Raw genomic sequence first — 23,039 nt, forward strand, 5'->3', positions numbered from 1 at the left:
TGTTGCTTTCAAGCGGATCACATCTGCATCAACAAAAATACCTGACACTATCTGACCCTCAGCTCCCCAGGCATTTTTGCTTTTTCTTTCTTTTTCTGTGCAGCAGCACCCGGCCTCCGGCAGCTGCTCTTCCCTCCCCTCTGACATGGGTTCATTGGCTTCCCAGGGAGCTGAGGGAGGTTTTCTCCTTCTCCCAGAGTTTTCACAGCAGTGACATTCCTTTGGAGCCCCAGCTCCCATCACCATCCCAATCTTTCCGAGTCTCCTGAAGACACAGAAATTCCAGAGAGCAGGAAAATTGAACACAGAGTCCTTGAAAATTGTTTTTCAGGCACCAACTTTTTTCCTCGAAGAAGCAGTGCCTTATAAAAGTAAGGCTGCTGGGCTGCTCATAGAAACATGCCCTTTCTCAACATTTCTACTCACTCATAGGTAGGGGGGTTAGTGTAGCAACCATGCGGCATCATCATTGCTGGTGCCCCCGACCACAGCTGGGATATCATTTTTCTTCCTCTCTTCCTTTCTTTCCTCGCTGCTTCCCTTGCTCGTGGGAGCACAGCGCAGCCGCACGAGCACTAGCAACACGCTGATGGGAAAGGTTTCACGCAAGTGCTCTGTCTTTAAGCACCAAAACGCCCCAAACTACTTCCCAAGGTTAAGCAGTCCCAAATGTCACGAATCAATGGACGGATGAAGCTCTTTTCTGTATAGCGGGTGATGGTTTCCACTATGCTCCAAGAGCTGTGTTCCTACAAACCTTTAAAAGCAGCAACAGCTACTGGAATCGGCACATTCATGCCCGCTTCCTGCCAACGTGTGTACAACAGTTGCAGGACTAGTGTTTACGTCATTAGTACTTTATTCCAGGAAGGCTGTATTTGGGGATAAATGGCTGCATTTGAAGGAAGCTGTGCAACGCGGCACACAGCTGCAGGGGACAGTTACCTGCAGCATCTCCAGGGATGCTCCATGGCATCCAGGAGGCTCCGAGACTGAGCTGTCCCAGGGCTGTCCACGTGCCTCCCCTTCCCCCAGTTCCTTCTATGGTGCTGCCTGGCTCCAGCCCTCGGGCCTGCTGATAGTCACACCAGGATTAGCCATCCCAAGGGTCTAACAGACATGATAACAGCATTAGCCTAAGAGGGGAGAAGGATGTGGGGCTTTACCATCCCTACTTTGTGCCTTCTTAAGGCAACAAGACATCTTCAGACCATTCAGGCATCTGTCTGTGATTATTCCTGTGCAAAGAGCCACTGATATTTCACTTTTTAATTGTCTTATAAGACCCAATTTTTTTTTTTGTCCAAGTCTCTTGGCAAAACCAAGAGCACGTGTGGAAAGTGTGAAAAGCATCTCCCCCAACTGTTTGGCAAGAAAATTATTACATCCCATTTCAGCTATGTAAGAACTGCAATACTTAGCTCATGACACTTTTTAAAATATCAAGATTAACAAAGCACATCACACAAGCAACGTTTGCTCACAGCAATTGCCATCCGGCTGCTCCAGCCCTCTCCTGATTTGCATAGCCAAAAGATGGCAGCACTCTCTCACACATGCACCTCTGCAGGCCCCTTATAAAGGCACACAAACCTGTATATCCTTAAATTACTAGAGTTGTGTCTGAATTTGCTTAGTGTGTTCGCTGCCACTGCAGGAACCTGCTGGGCGTCCCTCTCCCGGGTGCCAGAGGCTGAACAGCCCATGCACGGCTGCCACAACCGCTTGCTCACAGCTGGGGCTTTGCAAATACCGGGGTTTTCTATGAACGAGTCTGACCCTGAGCTTTGCTCTGCGATCACTGTTCAAGGCTGCAGGGCAGCAAGGTCTACGTCGGGGCCGAGGGTTGCAAGCTCCAAGGTGCCATGCCCATGGGGCAGGAATCACAGAATCACAGAATGGTTGAGGTTGGAAGGGACCTCTAGAGATCATCTAGTCCAACTCCCTGCTCCAGCAGGGACACCCAGAGCACGTGGCACAGGGTGGCATCCAGGCAGGTCTAGAAGATGTCCAGAGAAGGAGCCTCCACAGCCTCTCCGGGCAGCCTGTTCCAGGGCTCTGTCACCCTCACAGGAAAGAAATTCTTCCTCACATGGAGATTAACCTCCTGTGTTTCAGTTTATGGACCCTTTGCCCATTGTCCAGCCACCGGCCACCACCAAGAAAAGTTTGGCCCCATCCTCCCTACACTCTTCCCTCAGGTATCACCTCAGCACCACCAGACATCTGCTCCCACGCTGGGTTTGGGGACGAAATCTCTCCTTAGCTGTTGCCAATGGGATTTTAATTCGCAGCTCATGAGCCCCTTCCAGGCCACAACATCGGGACCAACAGCAGCCCCCGCGCTCCTGCTCTATCCTCACCGTGCCAAGCGCAGCTTCTGTGCGGCTGCCGCCCGTGGGAAAGCCAGGCTGGGAAGTGCCTGGGACAGGAATTAATTAGCAAGGGCCAGCGGGCCGTGAAACCCGCTGTTCCGCTGCCTCCACGCGCCGCCCGAGCCGCAGCCTGCGCCCGCTGGCACCAGAGCGACGTGTGGAGCCGGTACAGACGGCAGAAACCTGGCACAGAGGGAGCGCGCGCAAGGCGCCGCGTGAGGGGGTGGTGCCGAGACGCCCACCCACCACAGACACGCGGCCATGGCTGGGCCCTGCTCCATCGGCACCCCGAGGAGCCCCAGGTACGGCACTGGCAGCTGCTGCCCGTGCTGGCACCCACCTCCTGCAGACACTCGGCATGGGACAGGGTGCTCACAGCGGCCAGCACAGCTACACCACGCTCTTGGTTACACAGGCAGCTCCGTGCTACCACCTTGCCAGCAAAGGGGATTATTTTGCCAGGAGGAATGAACTGCTTTCCCCCCCTCATTAAGGCATGCTAATGAAGAAAGTGCTTGATGGAGGAAAAAAAAAATAATAGTATTCTAAGAGAAAAGAAAGTCATCACAGGTTGCTGTGTGGTGTTCAACTGCTAGAGTCCGCTAATTAGTAAGGCTGGGAGGAAAATTGCCTAGGATGAGAGTCTCTTGGTTTCATGAGGAAGTTCCTGTGATGGCAGAGTTACACTGCTACAAGCTGGGTGTGTCTGGATTTTTTCTTTTTTAATGGTGAATCCAAGAAGGAAAACATCTTCAGCAAGCAGTTATAGCTCTGGGCAAGCTCCGAGGGCAGCTGCTGCCCTGCACAGGGCGCTGGGCTCGCGCTGTCCCTTGCTGCCCTTAACCCTCTCACTTGCCATGGGAAGGACTCGCTGTCCATCCGGCTCCTTGTGCCGCCTGCATCTTTTCAAGTCTGGCTTCAATGTTCCCAGCACAGGCACAGCTTTTCCCCAGGCACAAATCGCCCATCCCTCGGCCACCCACTTGCCAGGGACACCCAGGGCACCATCACCTGCCACCTCAGCACCCAAGCTAGCTCAGATGCAATGTTGATAGAGTCTGTTAGGCTGAGACAAATCCAATTCAAGTGGAACCATACTGGATTTTAGACTAAAATATTTAAAAGAAAAAATACAAAAGAAGAGCCAGGAACACAGAAAGTGCAAGCTCTAATAAATTCAATAAGTCATTGGTAACAACTGAAACTAGTTTAACCCTGCAGCTCTGTCAGAGATATATACTTAGCACCCTCACTCCGGATTCACGCTCTGATCATGCAAGACTATTAGAAAAGCAGCCAGAGAAAAATCACACTGATGCCCGAGACTGCCAGGGACGCAGTGGAGACAGGCTGCATCAGCTGCATGGTAACTATTTGCAATTCAGCAGCCTCCATGGCCTTTTAAACACTGCACTAGGTGCATCCTTTGCAAGGGCAGAGCAGCAGCCATTTGAGAAACCTCACGGAGCAAAGAGCTACTGAAGAAAACCAGCCACAAGAACCCGCCCCTTTTACCAGCAGGGCTCTTGCGGTGGGCACTGCAAAACCAGCTGCATGGACCATGCAGAAGACTGTTTCCTATCTTCCAGTCAAACCAAAAATCTTTTTTGGTTGGATAAAGGTGCAAATAAGGGCTTCTTTGCTCTTTACTCCCAGCCCAGGCAAGGTAGGAGCAGATGTCTGCACACAGAAAGGCAAGGGATAGATAACTAGCATTAAGTGCCCCTAAAGTCGGTCTTCGAGTCCCCACAAACAAAGCATCATGCCACAGCTGGTCTGGAGGACATAGGGTAGAGGAAATAGCTGCTAAATGTTCCATAGCAACCAATAAACCTATTTTCTATCATTAAACACTTTGGCTAAGTCCAGCTAACTGCCATCTATGAAAGCTCGGTCTTGGAAAAAGAAAACTTTGAAGAGTAGTTCCATTTGCTGCTAAAAATGGATTTGTTTAGAACAACCAGAATGGCAGCATTTCCTGCACTCCTGTAACTCACTCTCATGAGCATCAAGGGCTTGTACTAACACTCCCACCAGGTCTGTGGGCACCTTCCCAGGCAGCAGGCTCGCCCAGGCCCAGCACCCTGCCCCCTGCTTCCCAGCTCTGCCGGGGGGCAGATCTGCGCCCATCCAGGCTGCCCAGAGAGCTCCTGCCTTCAAGGGCACGGGCTCTCTGGGCACATATCCTGTTAGAAACCTCTCCCCCAACCCAGAGATAAAAACCAGCATTCAACAGCTCGTCCCAAATTAAAAGACGGCTCAGACTCTCCCACGAGGACAAGCTGCTTGGTGCTGTTCCAATGCACTTTAGCAAGCCTGAAAGCCGTTCAACCACCAAATCAATGAGATTTTAAGCATGCATTGGGAACTTTGGGTAGACAGGAATGTACTTAAAGCCTCCATTCAAAATTAAAACACCTCAAAATGAGCAACTAAGCTGTATGTTTAAAATAATATAAGCTGTATTGTTCCAGTTCCCGCTTAATATACCACTGTGCATCAAACCCTTGGCAGCTAAAGGCTCTGTCGAGGCTGAGTTTTTTTCTCAGAGCTATTTGCAGCAGCATATGAAGCATTCATACAGCTCAACCAGCTTATCAAATTAACGAGGTGACACACACAACAGCTTCCTATTGAATATAGTGACCCCAAAACTAAGTTTTACTGTAAGTCTGTCACTTGGAGCTTCAAAATAACTAACTGAACTCCTTTGGAGGAGCAGAGGACACAAGGGCTCTCACAGCCAAGCACGGCCTGTGGCACAGGGTAGTGATAACAATTGCTCACCTTCTTCTACCTCCTTCCATCCTTGGCCTAGAGCTGTTGGGAAGCAGGAGGATGGGGAAACTTCCCCCTGCTTCACATCTCTGAAAAGTCACCTCTTCACCAGCCAGAGACACCCAGAACCCCCTGCCACTGGTGAGGATGGCAGCTCAGTTTTCTTGCAGTCCACATGGCACCAAACCTCCAGGTTTAGCCAGCTGTTCCTCCAGCCAGTAGCAACTACCATAGCTTCAGCAGGGCAGGTGCTCACTCAAGCAAGCCCCTGAGCACAGAGAAGCTTTCCTCTAAAGGCTAATTAGATTAATCATCCCTCCTTCCTCAGAGCACCTCACCCTTCCCTTTAGAGACAGCAAGAACTAATTAAGAGAAGATGATTTGCACATGACCTTGAAGGTCCACCCAACGATCCCGTCTTTGAAGAGAAGAGCTTGTCCTTTCTGTTTGCATCCTGTTGAGCTGTTGATGCTGAGAGATGTTTGAAGGGTTTGAACAGCATCTATAGGAGAGTAAAATAGAGGGAAGCCGGAAAGGGACAAGCGATCAAACCCTGGCACTGAGCAGCCCAGCTTCAGCTCTGCTAGGCAGAGGAGCGGCCGTGTCCCACGCCAGCCGTGCTGAGCACGGGCCTGGGGACCTGCTTGCTCTGAAGCCATTCCAGCATTCCCTGGGTGGCCAAGGAGGGCAAGCACAGGACCGTGATCCTCCTCAGAGCTGCCCTTGTTACCCTGCAACCGCAAGACTGATGCCTCTCCTGCCAGAGCAGAAAGGTGCTGCTCAAAGCCCCACTCCCGGCTGGGTACTGGAGGGAGAATGTCCACGTATGCTAGGGGAGGCACATTTCAACCTGCAAATAAAATTACATTAAAAAAAAAAAAGACCTGCAGATTGCACCCATCCAAGATGGCGTTCAGGCAACTCCATCTGTGCCTTTTGCTTCTTCCAAAAACAAACATGGCCCAGCTCTCCTCTCTCACTCTGCCTTCCCCCCGTGGCATTTGTTCCTCACAAATGTTTGTTTCTCCGAGGACAGATTAACACGGGTTGTGCGGAAGAGCAAGTGCTGCAGGACAGGGCACTTGCGGGCTCACCCATTAGCGCAGATGCATGAGAGACAGTGCAGCTTTCTCTCCCTGAGCTGCAAATCCTCTCTGTGACCTTTCCAGGGTCCCAAAATATCCCCCGCTTTGTCCTCTTCCGCTTCTCCCTTGCAAGAATGGCCATTTTTGGAGCCTTTAGCCTGCCTATGAAAAGGATTTCAATCGATGGTAACAAGGAACAAGTGTTGAGCTTGTTGTATCTAGAAGCACCCATGAGAAATGCGCCATTTAGCCTTAAAAAACATACATAAATACTGATGCCGGTGCATTAGGACACAGCCAGTTGGCATATGCCATTAATTCTGCAGGTTCTGTTCCTGCACGCAGACAAGGCGGCTGCCACTAGTGGAAAATTCAGGCATATTCCCCAAATGGCATATTAATAATGAGATCTTTTATAGGAGGATCCATGACTCATGCGACAAGAAAAATGGGTCATTCACTGCACCGAGGCTGAACAAAACAGCAGCTTTGGGGGTTTGGGCCATTTAAAGCAGCAAATGAAGACAGCAATGAGAGAGGGGAGGTGGCGACTGCTGCTGCGGTGACAGAGCAGGGCGAGTGTGCCCAGGCGCTTTGGAGCTAACCACCCTCCTGGGCCTTTCATGGCCTCGCGGTTGTGTGTTAAAACGGACCCACACGCATCCTCGCCAGGGCCTCACCCTCGCTCCACAAAACCACCACTCCTTCCCCAAACGCCCTGGCTCCAGGGCCAGCATCCCCTGGGAGCCCTGCACCACCACCCAGCTAAGCCCAGGGTAGTTTTCCATAGTAGATTAATATCTTCATTATTAGCATTCGGCATCAGTTTGGACCCATGCAAACTTTTCAAGGTGCTTTGGAGATTAATAAAGGCCATGACCCCTTCCTGAAGGACTTTGCTCTTCACACTGACTAAATATCATATTTAATTTCTTTGACCCTCCTCTCCGCTGCCTCCACCCTCCCATTGCCCACAACCCTCATGCTGGGTTTGCTCAGCCTCTCCTGGCCGCGCCAGAGCACGGACAGGCACAGGAACAGCACCAGGAGGGACCAGCCCATGGCACAACGGGCATGGAGAGGTCAGGGATGCGACTGGGAATGGCAAGGCCAGCCATGGCACTGAGAAGACCCGTGCCTACCGCTCCATGAGGATGCAGCAAGGAGCACGGGCTGCCCGTCCCACTCCAGGCTTCCCCTCCAAGACAGTTCCCATCGGCCAGTGATCCTCAAGAAGTAGAGTAAGGGGGTATAATCAAAATTATCACCAAATGGATTGTGATTATTAGTGCTAAACTTTTAGGAATTAGTTGGAAACTTTTTTTTAAATTCCATGATCTGTGTAATTCCTAAAAAATGTACTTTGAAGAGGAAAATTTCAGCTAATATTCTTCAAGCCATAAGGAAAAGCTCTCGTTTTCCTTATGTTCCTGACATATGATTTCCTCATCTGACCTTGCAGGACCAGCTGCTCTTGACTCTCTTGGTTGCAGAGGAAGACGGTTATTCCTCAAACCACCTTCCAATTAAACCTGCTCACCTTTTTACCTGGTTGCACCTTCAGACTTTTGAGCGCAGCCAAAAGCTGACATTTCCTTATAGTTCCTTTCAGGCTAAAGACATGCAAGAAGCAGCCCATCTTGCAAGTTTCTCCCCTTTCTCTGATATGAGCTACTCCAATTTTACATGATCCCAAGCAACTGTGAGATTACAACAAGCAGATGTCCAAAGAAATAATCAGCGCCAGTAAACACATACATCCTAATGGGAGTACTTGGTTTTGGCAGGGAGATGTAGTTATAACATACATCATACTCACGTACAATTTCCATTCAGAAATTTGCTTTATAATGATAATTCAGTCACGTGCACCACAGCCCAACCAAGCACAAACCTTGACAAAGAACTGCACAAACGATGCAATCAACAGCCAAGAATAATTTTCAAGGAATACAACTGAGTAAATATCAAGTTGCCGTGGTAACAGAAAGAATGGGACTTTACTTTTACACATTATAAAACACTCCTGTATTTTGCAACCATTTGCTACCATGTTTTGCAATGAGGTAGGAGCCACCTCATTAGAAGACACCATCCAAATAATTCTGAGAAGGATCATCTCTTTCTGCAGTCTTCCTATTGCACAGAACTAAGTGATAACCTCCATGGTGATAATCTCCCAGGAATAGTCAATGTGCTGAGGCTGAGTGCGCACCTCTCGCACTCCCCAAGTGCATACAGCCACCCCACGGGCTGGGGTCCAGCAGAAGTGCATGGAGGTCCGGATTTGCAAGACGTTCTCTAGCATGACCTGCGCTGTATCTGCAAGTCACCACTGCTAGCAAAGCCTGCTCTGCTGGGAGCAGCTTCTCACCGAGCAGCAGAACTAACGCTTCGTTAAAGGTTTAGGGGTTCACTTCCTTTCAAGCAGAGTAGCAGGCTTCTACACTATTTCCTCAAGAACAACTTTCCCAGCTTTACCAAGGGAGAAAATATGACAAAATAAAAATGAACATAAAAAGTCTGGACCAAAAAATGATCCCAAGAAATTTGGTGAGACCTTCATTTCTAGCAATTAGTCATGCCATTATCATTTTTTTGTGTGTTCATCAGATACTGAGAGTCCATTTATCTTCTAATCTTGTCAGCAAGTCTTTGTTCACACTCCTGGATGGCAGCAGACTTGGACAGAACATACAAGGCACCTAAGGAAGGCAGCTTGTTGTGGCAGGGCCGGAGCATCAGTGAGCACCCTGATCATCAGAAGCAGCACTGGCAGCACAAGAGAGAGAACGGGGTAGCTGGGCGACTGCCTTCATGCAAAGACTGTGGCAGATTCCTATTTATTGTGCCAGTTAATATTCATTTCTCTATCACCTGCCTTGGGGCATAGTGACCTTTAAGAAAGATTGGTTTAGGAGCAGAAACCATGGTGGGAGTTAATTTCTTGGTAAACCTAGACTAATCCTCCAATCCACGGCATCTGCTACACTTTCCAAGCAGGAGAGAAAGCTTAAGGCCAAGTTATAGGGCTTGCAGAAGAGAAAAGCTTTTAATAAAGAAGATGAACACCTCTTTTACGGAGCTGCGCTTCACCAAAAGGAGGGAAAGGCCCTAACCCTTGGGCTGAAGCTCTCCATTACAGCGATTTTCCCTGGCAAACATGAGCCTTCGGATCAACATCGAGCGCGCCAGACACTTGTTTCTTTAACACAGTGCTCAGATCACTGACGCTTCCAAATTTAAACTCATACCTCAGCACTTCCTGGGCCAGCTTCTCCCTCTGAGGAGGGAGGCAGGCAGGGAGGGGAGCAGACGTCTTCTGACCAGAAACAGCTGCGGACACGGTCAGCCGGGCGCAGCTGCCAGAAACCCCACGCTCGAGCTCCTGGGCTACGAGACAGGCAGAACTGCGGGGACAGAGGAGGAGCAATCGGGGCCCCAGGGCCAGCACCAGTCCCAGGTGCCCATGCGCAGCCTCCGCTGCGAGGAAAGCTCCGAGGTCTGGTGGGACAACTAAGGACCTGCTTGTGGGGAGATAAGCGCTTTGTGCTGGGTCTTCATCAGCTCCTTCAAAGCTCAAGGGGCTTTGGAAATTACTAAAGGTGCTGTTGGGCATTGCTGACTGGCAGGGTTTATAAACCAGCCTTTGGTCAGATCTTTGGCCATCATCCCAGCTGAGATTACGAACAGGAAACCAAGGGTGCTGAGATACCTGCCCACCTGGCCCGTATGCTAAGCTCAGCTAACACTGGGATGAAATTTATTTTTGAGCAAGTTTTCCCCATTAAGTTCATGTCTTTCCAGTCATTCACTGATAGCAGCAAGGAGCAGCTGTTTGACGATGGGGTGAGACCCTTAAGCAGAACAAAAGGAAAATCTCCGTTACGCAAACATCTGTTGGGCATCGGCTGGGAAGAGCGTAACACGGAGCGATATCCCACTTGTCTTCTTCATGCAAGAAGCCCTGAGACTTCACTGAACCTTCTTGAATAGAACACCATGACAGGATTGGTCTTCAAGGGCTTTCAAAACACATTTGCCCTTTTCTCATCCTGAATTTTGCTTATTAAATGTGGCACATAAGTATTAAATACTCATGCAACCCATGGATCAAAATCTCCACTGCAAACACATGTCAAACTCTGGGCAGATTTTACATATGGTCCCAAGTGATTCAAAGTGTAATCGAATTGGCAGCATGTTTGGCTGACTGATTGCAGCTGTGCAGAGCAAAATACCCCGAGCCCGAGTGGGGCCACGGTCAGTCGCTTTCTGTGCACATTCAGTCCATGCTCTTTAGTTTCTGTTGCCTTCCTGCAGAACCACTCAAAATCCATGCACTGAAGAGCTGGATCATGAGGGGCTGGTGAGCTGAACAGACCACCAGGAACCTGTAGCAAATTGACACAGAGCAGGACCTCCATCAGCCATTTACCAAGGCTTCATCTATATGCACCATGTGCCTTTTGAATTTGGTGGTCTCCTCCATTGAAAAAGCTCAAAGCCAGAGCTTTTGTTTAGAGTACCTGGAGAAATATACCTGATCGCTGAGCACCCTGGGGCTGTGCAGGCCTTCACCTGCAGCATGTGATGCACTGGCATTTTCAAGAGGTGGTATCTATAGCCTCTTCTTATTTCTTGTGAAACCAGGCTTTTCTGAGCGGAGTCTGTGTTGTGTTCTGAGAACTTCCACAAGGACTGTTCAGCATTAAAATATTACTTCATTTACAGATTAGGACTTGGTCTTCATGTTCGTAATGTCAATGCCAAAACTGTGATTAGCTCATGCAATACAGTCAGATCTCCTCTCTGGTTAGAGAGGGACTTTTTTCACTCAGCTTTCACCCATGTCCCTGAGCATACAGAAACTTTTGAAAAGCCTTCCAGTGCTGCAGCTCTGGGTGAATCCAGGGAAGTATTTGCTTCAGGGTGCCTGGCTTAGAACAGCTTCTGAGTGTCATTGTCACTTCCCACCCAGCTAACTCCAGATAAGGAGACACAACCTCACCCTTCACCCTGTTGGCCTCAAAATCTCTGCAGCATCCCTATAAGCAAATGGACTTGTTGAATCCCTTCACCTCATGAGCTTTACTAAATTACCATAAAGCAGAAAGCACCAACACAGGAAAAGATTTTTTTTCCTTTGAAGGCAGGATTCTGGAAGTTAGGGAGAAACCGAGGGAGATTTGCAAAACAAAAACCCTATTAACTTTGGTCTTGACTTTCAGAATTTCTAGTCGTGCATATTTAGTTCTTTTTTACCTGAAAATGAAGACAGTAATTGGAGCTGACAGTTTTCATAGGTTTTCCCATTAACAGTATTTTCAGCCACAGCAGGGCCCAATTCTTCCGTGACTTCAAACACTTCCCCAGGGGAACTCTTTAACCTTTCTTTTGAAATGTCTTGTGCCACTTACAGGGAAAAAAGAGTGTTCATTGACTTGTCCTATACAGAGTACCAGCAGTCATGAACTTCGAGTTCTTCTGAACCTGGGATGCAAAGGATCTGAGAGCCTGGGCATGCGGGTTGACTAGGTAAAACAAACCAGCAACAAGCCTGACGCAGAGCTTTGAACTTTGCTGACCAGTTACTAGGATGAGTCTCCACGTCCCAATGTGGCAACTTTTTCCTGCATTGCCCTGAATGTCCTGCAAGCTCTGGGCAGGGTGGAACAGCCCTGGTAGAGCCAGGGAGGTGCTCTCCTGCCCCGGGTGACACCCGCTGAGTAAGACTGAGCTTTACCCGAGAAGCTGCAGTCAAAGTTGTCTTCTGCTGGACTTTGCTGAATGGTTTTACATCATGCAGCTGATTTCAATCACAGCAATGAGACATCTCTCTCATCTCTCTGGGCCACTGGCACATTTACAGCAGCAACATCTGGAGCCAGGGTTTGATTACACATCATGGGCAACATGCCACAGGAAAGTAAGGGAATAAGGGAAACTGAAGATGGTAGAAGATAATTTGAGATCCAGCCTGTTCTAAGGGGCTACACACAGAAGGTGCTGCTTTCAGGTCTTCTGACTTCACCAACGAAGCCTCCAGAGGTTTTCTCTGACCTCTAGCTCTTGCTCACAATGTATTTTTAGAGTAATTACCATCCAATCTCCCTAAAAGCCTCAAACTCCCATCAAAGAGGGAAGAGTTTGGAAGAGAGCATGCTGGCCTCCGCCCAGCACACCATCCTCCTGCAACCACGGCCCGCTCCACCATCTGACCTCCTGCTGCCCTCAGAAACTGTGTTGTAGCCCAGGGGATGCAGGGCCTAGAAGTGGAGATGTCATGGGTGAAGTGCTGCACTGGGACATCAAAAGCTAAGGAGGTTCTAGCTGGCATTAGCCAAAGCATGGTGCTTTTTTCCAGAAAAGTATAATAAAAGTATAATAATTTGCATAGTAACTCAGTGCATGAGCATGCAATAATGGTACCACCCAACTTGAAACGCAGGACAGGGCCCTGCTGACAGCTCTGCCTGATGCCGGGCAGATGCCCCAACCCCGCTGTCCTCGTGCTGCCTGTAGCCCATCGTTCTGCAAGGCTGGCGCATGCTCTGGTCCAAAGATGACCTCTACAGTAGCACTCAAGATAGTTGCTCGAGCCATTTTTCAGCTATAGATCAGATTCTACACACTGACATTTTGTTAACTTGTTGGATCCAAGAACATTTTGTTTCTACAGCTGGTCTCTATATAATGTTATTATCTATATATAATTTATTGCTTTCATATGACAGAAGAAGGAAAAGCCTTGAGAAACCAGATTTGTTACTTCCTGCCTCACGTTTGCATCCCACTCTCTCTCTGGAAAGGAATCGACTCCTCGGCACTGCAGAGCCAGCACCTCCAGCTCCCGAGCAGGCCAGCACAACCCGGCCTGCAGCTTCTCAGCTGTTCTGCCAAAGGCAGCACGGTCCCAAGAAACTTATTTTCACTCGTAGAAGAAGGAACTTAAGGGAGAAAGGAATGGCAAGAGGAGACCATATGCACACCATCAAGAAGCCATGGTTGCCCCTCTCTCCCGGCCTGCACTGCTGGTACACGTGGGCAAACAGCGACGGCCAGTTTGCCCAAGCTCTAACCAGGAAGAACATCCCTTCGCTGTCGGTACCCAAAATGAGCCAGGGTGGAGCACAGGATCTGCTGTGTGGTGGTGAAATAGCCCTGGCCTGGAGACAGCCCTTGCAGCGCCACAGGGCCTTGGGAGGACAGCAAAGGCAGCTGGTGACCAAAGGCCAGGGCAGCCTAACAGCGGTTAGGAGTGGCAATAAAATTCCATTAGGTCATTTATGTATGAAATACTGGAGAATCCCAAGTGGCATGAATCAAACCTTGATGAGACCTACCTTGGAAATGCTGGTTCTATGACCTTTCCTGACGGCTTGGACAAATCCTCCAGGTTGTTGTCACACCAGGCCTGATCTGTTCAGGACATGAGTGCTGCACTGGGAAAAGATTCACCCTCTGTGCCAGGGATTGCTCTTCCCAACCCTCCTCCTCACACCACATCCTCAACACGCAACTTTGCGTCCTCAACACACCTCCCTGTCCTGGCAAGGCCTGGTTTTCCAAATCAGCAGTTATTCCCCAATGTGGGAGACAGCATATTGTGTCAAGAAGTTGTCCAGAGAAAGTCTTACACATAATTCGCTGTAAGAGCACAGGTATTTGCATGGAGAAATATGGTGAGTTTCCCTCAACTCTATCAGTTTTGTATTTCCATAGCAAAAAAAGAAAAAAAAAAAAAAAAAGAGGTTTTGCGTTCATTGAGGAAATAAGTGAGTTTTGCCTTCTGGAATTTGGCAGGAGGACTAAACATTGTCTGCACGCACGTGCCTCTGTCTGTCTGTCTAGGTGTGTGTATCCTGCATGTTGACTCAGAGCATTTCCCAGGGGTGCAAGGTTTCACACACAGCTGTAACTCCCGTAAGGACAGGCCAGATGGGGACATCACCCGCCTCCGTCGGTCACTGCAAGGGACGGTTTCAGGCTCAGGAGACACTTTAGCACAGTTGAACCAGCAATACAAACAGCACGGGGTAAGCCCGTGGCCAGCAATCGCGGCAGATCCCTGCAGATAGAACAGGTTTCCTTCAGAACCCTGGCTGTCCCCGCAAGCCTCTCAAGGTGGGTAAGACCTTGCAACCTTTCAGCTGTGCCAGCACTGCGGAAGCGCCCTGATTGCTTTCATAGCATGAGGTGGCTTCTGGCCATCAAGGCATCAGCATGTCTTGACTTTGGCTTAGATTAATTCATTGCAGTATCACCAAGAAATGTAAACAAGGAAGCAGCGAGGCCCCGGGGAGCAGGGCAGGCCTGGCCGGCACCGGCTCTACCTGGCCGCTGTTCTGCAGCCCAGTATGCAGCAAAACCACAGGGAAACTCGAGCCCAGGCCCTCCAGCCTCGCGCAGCAAAGGGCACTCACAGTGCCCCAGGCTCTGCTCGCGGTCGCAGAGGGAGCCAGGATCAGGGCCAACCACGAAGCAGCCAGTGAATTCAGGATTATCTGAGCAGGGAAGCATCCTCCTCGCTGCCAAGGGTTGCTCAAGGGACAAAACCATTGTGGCGTCCAAAGCACGTGCACACAGGCAAGGACAGGGGAGAACCAGCCACAGCTCATGGCTTATGCACAACCTCAGCCCCTGCCCCGGTCACACCACGCATTTCACCACAGCTCCTGCTTTTATTGCCCGAGGCTAAAAGTCGTGCAGCCTGCTTTCCACTCCCCCAAGAGCATATAGATTTTACTATATATATAATATATATATATATACACACACACACTACATATATAATACATATTCATTTGAGGGACTGTTGTCTCCCCTTGCTTGAGTACCCTCAGACACAAGTGCTCCCACCTGGCACAGCAACTTCTGCCACGATGTTTTCAGCCTCACTCCAAGCTCCCAAGAGAATGGAAACACGTTTTAGCCAAAAAGCAATGACAACACCACTGTAAATTATTATTAGCTCCCAGTGGGCCTTGGCCTCACTGTATTTAACGCAATTGTTCTGGAAAGTATTAGTTTGGAAATGTTACATTTCTTAGCCGGCAAAGGAGACACCACTACAGGGCTGCAGATCTATGCTTCCCCCTCACCTCCATGAGGGAATAGCTGTGCATCCGTGTCATGCACAGCAAAGCAAAGCAACAGCCCCCAGCAAGAGCTGCCTGCACCTCCTGAGAGAAGTCAACACATTTCCAAGTTGATTTTTAAAAGATAATGCAAAATATTTTATTATTTTTACATTATAGTTATGATTTTACTACTGTATAAAGAAAAAACAAAACACAGCAAAGCCATCCAAAGGGCTTGTAACCATAGTGGTGCTATAAATACCCGTGGCAAGCTTAGAGGAAGCAAATACACAGAGTTAGTATTGCATTTGCTCTTCTAGAGCAGCGAGGCGGGTATTACCACAGCAGAGTCCCAGGAAGAGCAGCGAGGGCAGAGAGCTCCTCTCCCTGGGCTCTCCTGGCCCAGGGTGGCCATGGGCACCAGAGCCGCCCTTCACCCCTGGATCCACTGGCAGCATGTGAGAGCCAGCGCTGGGTGGGGAGACACAATGCAGCCACTTACCTGGCGCACAGCAGCAGCTCTCCAGCCCAGCAGAGAAGGGAGCAGTGCAGGCACAAGACTGCAGCTACTCGCAAAACCCCCTCTGGCCCAGCCCAGCAACTCGCCCTGTTTCCTTCAGCAGCACCAGAAAGATGGAGGAAATTCCTCTTGCCGTTTGCCTTTTATTTCAGTGGAGAGAGAATAACTTCAGCAACACAAAGCCACTTCGCATAGCCTAACCAGAAATGCCACCTTTCCTCTGCTCTCCAGCCTCCAAAGGCAAAACCGTTTCCTAAACGCAGCTATTCTGGGGGAGGAGCGGGGGTAACTGTTTGGCATAGGGGTGAAGTGTCTTCCCCAGTATGATGCAGCACTACACTTGGAGCCAAACCCTGGCTGGGCTTTGGGTGTGCTGGCTCGGTGTGCGACGCAGTCCTGCACCCCGCGGCCCCCGCTGCTCCTGCCCCGCTTCGCTCCTGCCCGGTCACAGGAATAAAATACATGGCTGATGTTTCCTGCTGGTTGTGCAGCTGGCCCAGCTTGGGGATGCTCCGCTGACGTACCCAGCCGGCGACAAGCTCACGGTGCTTCCATCGGACACAGCTATGTACAGGAGCCGGGCCGGGCTCTCGGGAGCGCGCCGGCGGTGCCTGCGCTGGGCACGCAGCCCGCCGCGCTCGCCGCTATTCAGCCGCCAGCGAGGGGATCTTGCAGACGAAGGGGAACTCCCTGCCGCAGCTGTTGTCGTTCCAGGACCGCAGCGCTGCCAGGGGGAAGAAACAGCGGCCTGAGCTTTGTCTGCCCCGGCCGCTGCTCCGCATCGGGGCGGGTTGCAGCTTGCACGGGTGCAAGATGACAGTGGTATAACCTGCAGACTAAGGCAGAGCCACGGTGCTCCTGGGCAGGAAAGGAAGCAAAATTACATGGCAGATGCAACTAGTGCCTGGGTACAGGGGAAAAGGTCTCATGAGGAGCAGCCAATGAGCGAGGAGTTGAGGTTTGTGTCCCACGGTCTCTGCAGGTCACATTTACCTACCTCCTGTTATTCGCTAGGGAAAGCAACTTTGTGCTCCTCCACTCTGAGTGTGTAACACCCTGCAGTGACACTAAGCAATAATACCAGAGAGCATGAAGTGTTAATTTTTGCACACGCAGGATCTTGCTGCACTTCAGTGAGAACCCTGTGGCCTATAAAAGGGAGGCAAAGGCTGGCAGACTGATGGATCTTTGCACAAGCTCTGTGCAGGAGAGGGAAATGGGAAAATATGACCTTTGACTAAATGCAGTAATTCTGTATAGTGAGTGATGTTCCATTCCTGCCTTCTGTTCATCAGGACTGTGATTGGAGAGGAAACGCATTGGAGTGGGAGATAAATGGGTTATGAGCAGGGAAAGCAAGTGTGTACGTGCATGTGGGGAAGGGGGGAGTGGACCCCTGCAACAGGGCCACAGTAACCAAGAACACATCACCTCTCTGAAAAAAGCAAAAACAAACTCAGAAAATATTAATACAAATTTAAAATGTGAATTGTCAGCCTGCCACCATCCTCTTCAGAAGAGGCTGAGCTGCAACGGATTGAATTTATTTACACGCAAATAAAAAGGAAGGCATCCATGGGCCGGGGGCACTCACCGCTGCTGTGCCTGTACCAGATCTGCACACAGTCCTCCTCCGCCGGCATGGCGTGGATCCCGTCGTCCGGCTGGTTCCCGTCCCAGTAGTTGTAGTCGTACGGGGAGCCGTCCGTCCACTCGAAGTGGCCCTCCTAGAAACGCAGCCGCTCAGCTCCCGTGCTGCGCCGGGGCACCCGACCGGGGACGGGGACCGGGACATCCCCGCACCAGGCGAGCAAGCGCAGGGAGCTGGCTGCGTGCGGAAGCACCAGCCAGAGCAGCGACCTCCATCGCGTATGCTACAAACTCAAACCCGACTGCTGCAGGTTTCACTTTCTCATTACACACCTCCAAAATTTCAGCTTTTCAAAGGTTGTAGAGCATCACAACAGCGAAACCTGGTGACGCTGACAGTTCTTATTTTGAAGTTGGATACATTTTCAGCTTACAAAGGGGACAGCACTAGACTGTGTCGAGCTGAAACTTCATAAGATAATTTCCAAGTTTTTTCAGAATTTAGAAAAAGCCAAAATGCTCATGCAGCAAGAGTTCTACCAGGCTTAATGGAAAGACATAAAAAAGAGGCCAAGGAAAAAAACAGATAAAAGAATTCACAAAAATAAGTTTTAAAACTTGACTAACTACCTTGTTCAGGTTCTTTAGAATGGAAATAACTTTTATATTTCAAATAATGCTGTGCTCCAATCTCCTGCCTTGCTTACCCTGTCTTCCTGCTAGCGAAGCAAGGCTTTACTTCAGACTAAAATATTGCGAGAGGGGACATGCCTAGCATAGGGAAGCACAGCCTATTATTAATTGATTAGTAATGGCATGAATAATCATTCATGATCTATTAATTCTAGTAATACTTCTATTTTAAAAGCAGAACAGAGAAGAACAGCCACCTTTCCCTTGCACACTGCATCGTGACTGATACACCACATGCATCAGGTGGAGCAGATTAATGACTTTTTTGAGGAGAAAGGAGGAAAACCAAGCAGCTTTACAGGGACAAAATGCAGGTAGAGAATTAAAAAACAAGAATAAAATCCGCCGCGTTGCTCGGAGGCCGCACAAGGCGGCTCCTCACCTGCCGGAGGTCGTTGAGCCCCGTCCAGACGTCGGTGGGGATCCCGGGCACGCGGCTGTTCACCAGGTCGTACACGAAGACGTTCTCCTCCCAGCTGCGCATTGGGAGGTCGCGTCAGCCCCGCGCTCGGGGCGGCAGCACCGGCGCGCGCGGCGGCTGCCCTTACCTGTGGATGGAGGCCAGCTTTGCGGAGCGGATGCCGATGGAGAACTCGGCACAGTAGAGGTCGGCCTCGGCCCACGTTTTGTTGATGGGGAAGTACCTGTAGCAGTGGCCCTCGTACTCGGTCCAGAAGAGCGGGCAGGAGTAGGCCTGCACGGGCTCCGGCACGGCTGCGGGAGAGCGCAGAGGGGTCGCGGCGAGGCGGCGGCCGTCCCCTCCGCACCCCGGCAAACACGCAGCAGAAAGAAAAGCATGGTGAACAACAATACATTGGCAAAAGCCAGGGGTTTTCCAGGAGGAAAGTGTGGGCTAACGGGCCACAGAGGTGAGACTGTACCATGCCATCACCACAAGAAAATGGGGAAGCTGCTCCAAAGAGAACAACACTCCCATGCCAGCACGCCAATGAGTCCCAAACCATCAGCAAATACCCTTAATTCCCTTCTGGAATTCCCTTGCCATTTCCAGGGCTGTTCAAAGCACCCCAGCATCCCCCATGGGCTGCACTCCTCACTGCTAGGCTGGGTCTTGCCCAAGTAGGAGAGACCAGCCTGTGCAAGGGACCATGCTATTCAAGGCCAGAGGGACCGCATTTTCACAGGAAAAGCCCTCGGGGGAAAGAAATGCCACAGAACCATCCAAGCGGGTAACAGGCTCCAACCCGAGAGGTTGGACTAGAGCAAGAGAGCCTTGGGTGCGAAGGACACTGGGTGCAAACAGCCTTGCAAGGGAGCAATGGGTGCGCGGAGCCCAACGCTGCCCCAAGGCGTGCATGAAGCGACAGCTCCGAGCAGAGCACTCACTGTGCAGAACAAGGAGAAATCAGATGAATTCTAAGCGGCCGCAGGAGCATTAGCTGAGCTGAATAATTTCCCCCTAGTCCCAGCACTGGCGAGGCACCTCCTTGGGAGATAATTTTGTAATTCATCAGTTCTCTCCACATGGGAACCTCCAAGCATTCACAAACGTTAAGCAATTAATTGCACAAATCCCTCCTGAAGCAGGCGTTGCACTCGATTTGCAGATGACAGAACCCAAAAAAGCAAAGATGTCTTTGTTTTGTTTTGCTTTTCTCCAAAAGGGTGCTGAGAAGTGCTAGGAAGGGGCCTTCCCCCCTGCAGAGCACAGTCCCTGCCGGTCCCCACGCTGCCGGTGCCCAGCGCCAGGACCGGGGCACCCTGCTGAGAGGCACAGCTTCCCTGCATGGCCCTGATGGCTTTACAGGCTAGGGAAAAAACAAAGATAAGAAGCCCCTGGATCAAAGCAGGAGGCAGAGCGGTGTCTCCGCCGCACACCACAGTGTGCTGATGCTCTGCGTCCCCAGGATTTGCAGCAAAGCCTCCCCAGCAGCACTGCAGCCCATGCCTGCACGCACGGGGCGGCCTTGCCCTGGACACATTGCCCTGGCAGTCACCACAAGCTCCAGCAGCCCTGTGGGAAGCAGCGTTTTTAGAGAGGCTGTTAAAAACCTCACCAAACTCTTCACCTTTAGCAGCACGATGGCAAAATCAGCAGCAGCCCTCTGCTTTGGAGTGCTAATTGCACCGGGGACTTCTGGGGTCCCAAATGGCCATCGTGGGCCAGCGGCTGATCGTGTCGTCCGGCAAAAGTCACCTCCTTTTGTTCTGAGCAGCCAAGAAAGGTCAGAGATGGGGCCGGTCCTTCTTTGATATTCTACACTGCTTTCCCATTAGGTATCATTAATTTGATGAGCTTCAGCGAACCATAGGTGCCTGAAGGAATTTGAGGTTAAATATACCAAAAAGGAAAAAAAAAAAAAAGGGGGGGGGGAATGCCAGTGTTTAATTAGTATCTTTTCTGTTCAGTCAACATTGGAGGCTTTCACATTCACTTTGGAAGCAAAGTTCTACACTTGCATTTATCAGCCAGAAGGACCACAGTACCAAGCTTATCTGGGACCATTGCGGGCTATTTTAAGCAGAAAGGTCGTAAGAAGTTGTACACATGGTTGTGAGTATGAGTGCACTCACTGCCCTGTAGGGACACTTCACCACCTAAGCAAGCAGCTGAGGATGCTATTTTCATCTAAGAAGAAACAGGGGAAACATTTGGAGGATATTTGGGTCAGATTGTGATTTCTAAGCAGCAGGCACTGCCCCCAGCAGCATCAGGTCACCCTGCGGAGCAGGAGGATGGGGGGTCCCCACCACTATGAGCCCCTCAGTTTCTGCAACAACCTCAAACCATTTCCTAAATCCTGGGGAAAGTGAGGACAAGCTCCTTTCTTAAGTCACCTGGTCATGGCTGGCAGCACCAGCTAAATCAGTGTCCAGGATTGGCTGAAGAAATGAGGTAAAATTACCTCAGAAAAGCCGGAAAACAAGAATTTGGCGTCAGAAAAATTGTTTTGAGCTCCTGGAATCTGTTTTGCTGCTAACAAAACCAGAGCCTTTTTATTTACTAACGTGCTGAGAGCCACTGCACCATCCCCAGGATCTCTCTAGCGAGCAAAATCACTTGTCAAAATTCTTAGGAGCTGGCACATCCCCAGCAAAAAGTCTCACTTCCCCAAAAGGCCACTTTCCAACCAGAAACAATTAATTGAGAAAATCCCAGCCAGTTTCAAGCTTTTCTTATGCCAGGAGGCTAGGGAAGATGACGACATGCTGGCTGCACAACTCCTGCCGAGCTGGGTGCTCTCCCTTATCAGGACAAGGATGCATCCCACTGAGCGGGCAGCAGGTTTGAGATAGGGTGTGTGGGGCTAGAACAAGATTGGCAAGAGACCTCCATGCAAGTGACATTCCTGTAGTGGAGGACAGGGACATCAAAGCACTTTTTGCTGCAGAAGAATCAGTTAGTCTGGCAGCAGATGCCATCCTTGCTGCTGAGATCCTGCTTCCAGCACCAATAAATTCACGCTCCCTCGGGACCCAAAAAAGTGCTGGACCTCTTTAGCTCCTTGAAAGCTTTTTGGACTGGAGGGTCTCATCAGTCTCAATGGGCTCACACCAAGCTGAGGTCGAGGACAAGACCCAAGCGGGTCCCCAGGATGTGGGGCCACCAGCCCTACCCATGGAAGCCCCTCATGGGAAGGACCAGCAGCAGAGGCCGGGTGGCTTTCGGTCCCTGCATGGTGCCAGAGGAGCCAGGTTCTGTGAAGCTAGGGCTGAGCCTGGGGCAGCCAGCGATGGACCCGCAGATCATTTCATAAATGGGCAACATTTTGCAAGCATTTTTCAGTCACGAGCTGCCAAGTAAAATCCTAAACACCATCTGATCTGAAGCGTGCTGGAAAAGTAACAACCTTCCCAACAGGGTTCTGTTTTTTAAAATCCTGTAGCAAAAAAACAAGCTGTTCTTACAGAATAAATGTGCCATGTGTGTTACCAGACATGAAGACCCCACAGCTGCTCGCAGCAGCCCTCCTACCACCCAGCACCACCTTAGCACTAACAGATAGTAGCAATCTTACATTTTTTCCTCCCTAATTAGCTTTGGCAAAGCTCCCATCGTTTAGCTGTCTAGCAGGAAAACCAAGCTTGCACCCATGATTTTTCTCACTAAACTCACCAAACACACTGCGCTCTGCTCCTGTTCCTGCTCACACCTGGCAGGGCAGACCAGTGAGAGGCAGCAGTGCTCGGATGTGCTGCCCGCAGGCTCCCGCTCCCGCTATCCCCACAAAATGCTGCGGGAAACACGAGGAGCACAGGGGGAATCGTCCCTGCAGCGGCTGCTGACGGGGGAAAGAGCAGCCTGTCCCATGCACAGAGAGACGAGCCCGCGGGGAGGAAGTAGGAGCAGAAGTTTGGGGCTGATTTGTGCATGCTGGGGGGGAAGCCTGGGCTTCTCGGGAACCTCGGAAAGCCCCTGGCACGCTCTGTGAGCGGCACACAGCTCCCAGCTCCTGCCGAGGCGGCTGCAGCCCTCGGGGCCCCGCAGCAAGGCGCCGCGCTCGGCACTCACCTTGGCTGATTTTGATGTTGGTCTGCGGGAAAGCGTGGGTGGCGAGCAGCGCCGCGGAGAGCACGGCGCACAGGTCCCCCCGCAGCCCCATGGCCGGCCGCGCGCTCTGGCTGCGGATGTGCTGCTGCGGCGAGGCCGGGGCGGCCGCGGGGCCGGCCGGCGCGCTGCACCCTCCCTTCATCCCTCCTCCCGCCCTCCCGCCCGCGGGGCTGACACGCCGGGAGGCTGGCCCGGCTGTGGGCTCTGAGCCCCCCGCTCGCCACGTCCCACTGCCCCAGCAGCGCCGGGACCCGGGGGAAAGCGAGTGCTGGGGGGCTCCTCTGCCTGGACCGACTGCACAGCCCACAAGGGACCTTGCTCATCAGGTTGTGTATCCTCTCCGCATCCCGGGAAAGTGGCGGCTTTGTGCCCGCGGATTGATGGGCACCGGGCTGCTGGCAC

The 23,039-nt window shown here is 51.0% G+C and overlaps 1 protein-coding gene across 1 annotated transcript; it reads right to left on the reverse strand.

Moving 5' to 3' along the window:
• Nucleotides 1–16,477: 16,477 nt before the first annotated feature.
• Nucleotides 16,478–22,691, reverse strand: CLEC19A (C-type lectin domain containing 19A). The gene is made up of 5 exons (XM_088523212.1): nucleotides 22,599–22,691; nucleotides 18,673–18,838; nucleotides 18,507–18,600; nucleotides 17,436–17,568; nucleotides 16,478–16,565 (listed from the first exon to the last, which is right to left on the reverse strand). Exons 1-5 carry the CDS (start codon nucleotides 22,687–22,689, stop codon nucleotides 16,486–16,488), a joined length of 564 nt encoding a protein of 187 aa, XP_088379338.1. The 5' UTR covers nucleotides 22,690–22,691; the 3' UTR covers nucleotides 16,478–16,485.
• Between the last annotated feature and the right edge of the window lie 348 nt (nucleotides 22,692–23,039).

The sequence above is a fragment of the Tinamus guttatus genome, unplaced genomic scaffold, assembly GCF_059628265.1.
Source record: "Tinamus guttatus ecotype Peru unplaced genomic scaffold, ASM5962826v1 Tinamus_guttatus_pri_ptg000172l, whole genome shotgun sequence".
Classification (NCBI taxonomy): Eukaryota; Metazoa; Chordata; class Aves; order Tinamiformes; family Tinamidae; genus Tinamus; species Tinamus guttatus.

Bases quoted from the DNA above. Each gene is read 5' to 3' on its own strand.
- CLEC19A (XM_088523212.1), bottom strand. From the start codon at position 22,689: ATGGGGCTGCGGGGGGACCTGTGCGCCGTGCTCTCCGCGGCGCTGCTC. The intron at 17,569-18,506 runs GTGAGGAGCCGC...CTGCGTTTCTAG, and splicing joins GGCTCAACGACCTCCGGCAG to GAGGGCCACTTCGAGTGGAC. The intron at 16,566-17,435 runs GTGAGTGCCCCC...TCCCCCTGGCAG, and splicing joins CTGGTACAGGCACAGCAGCG to CGCTGCGGTCCTGGAACGAC.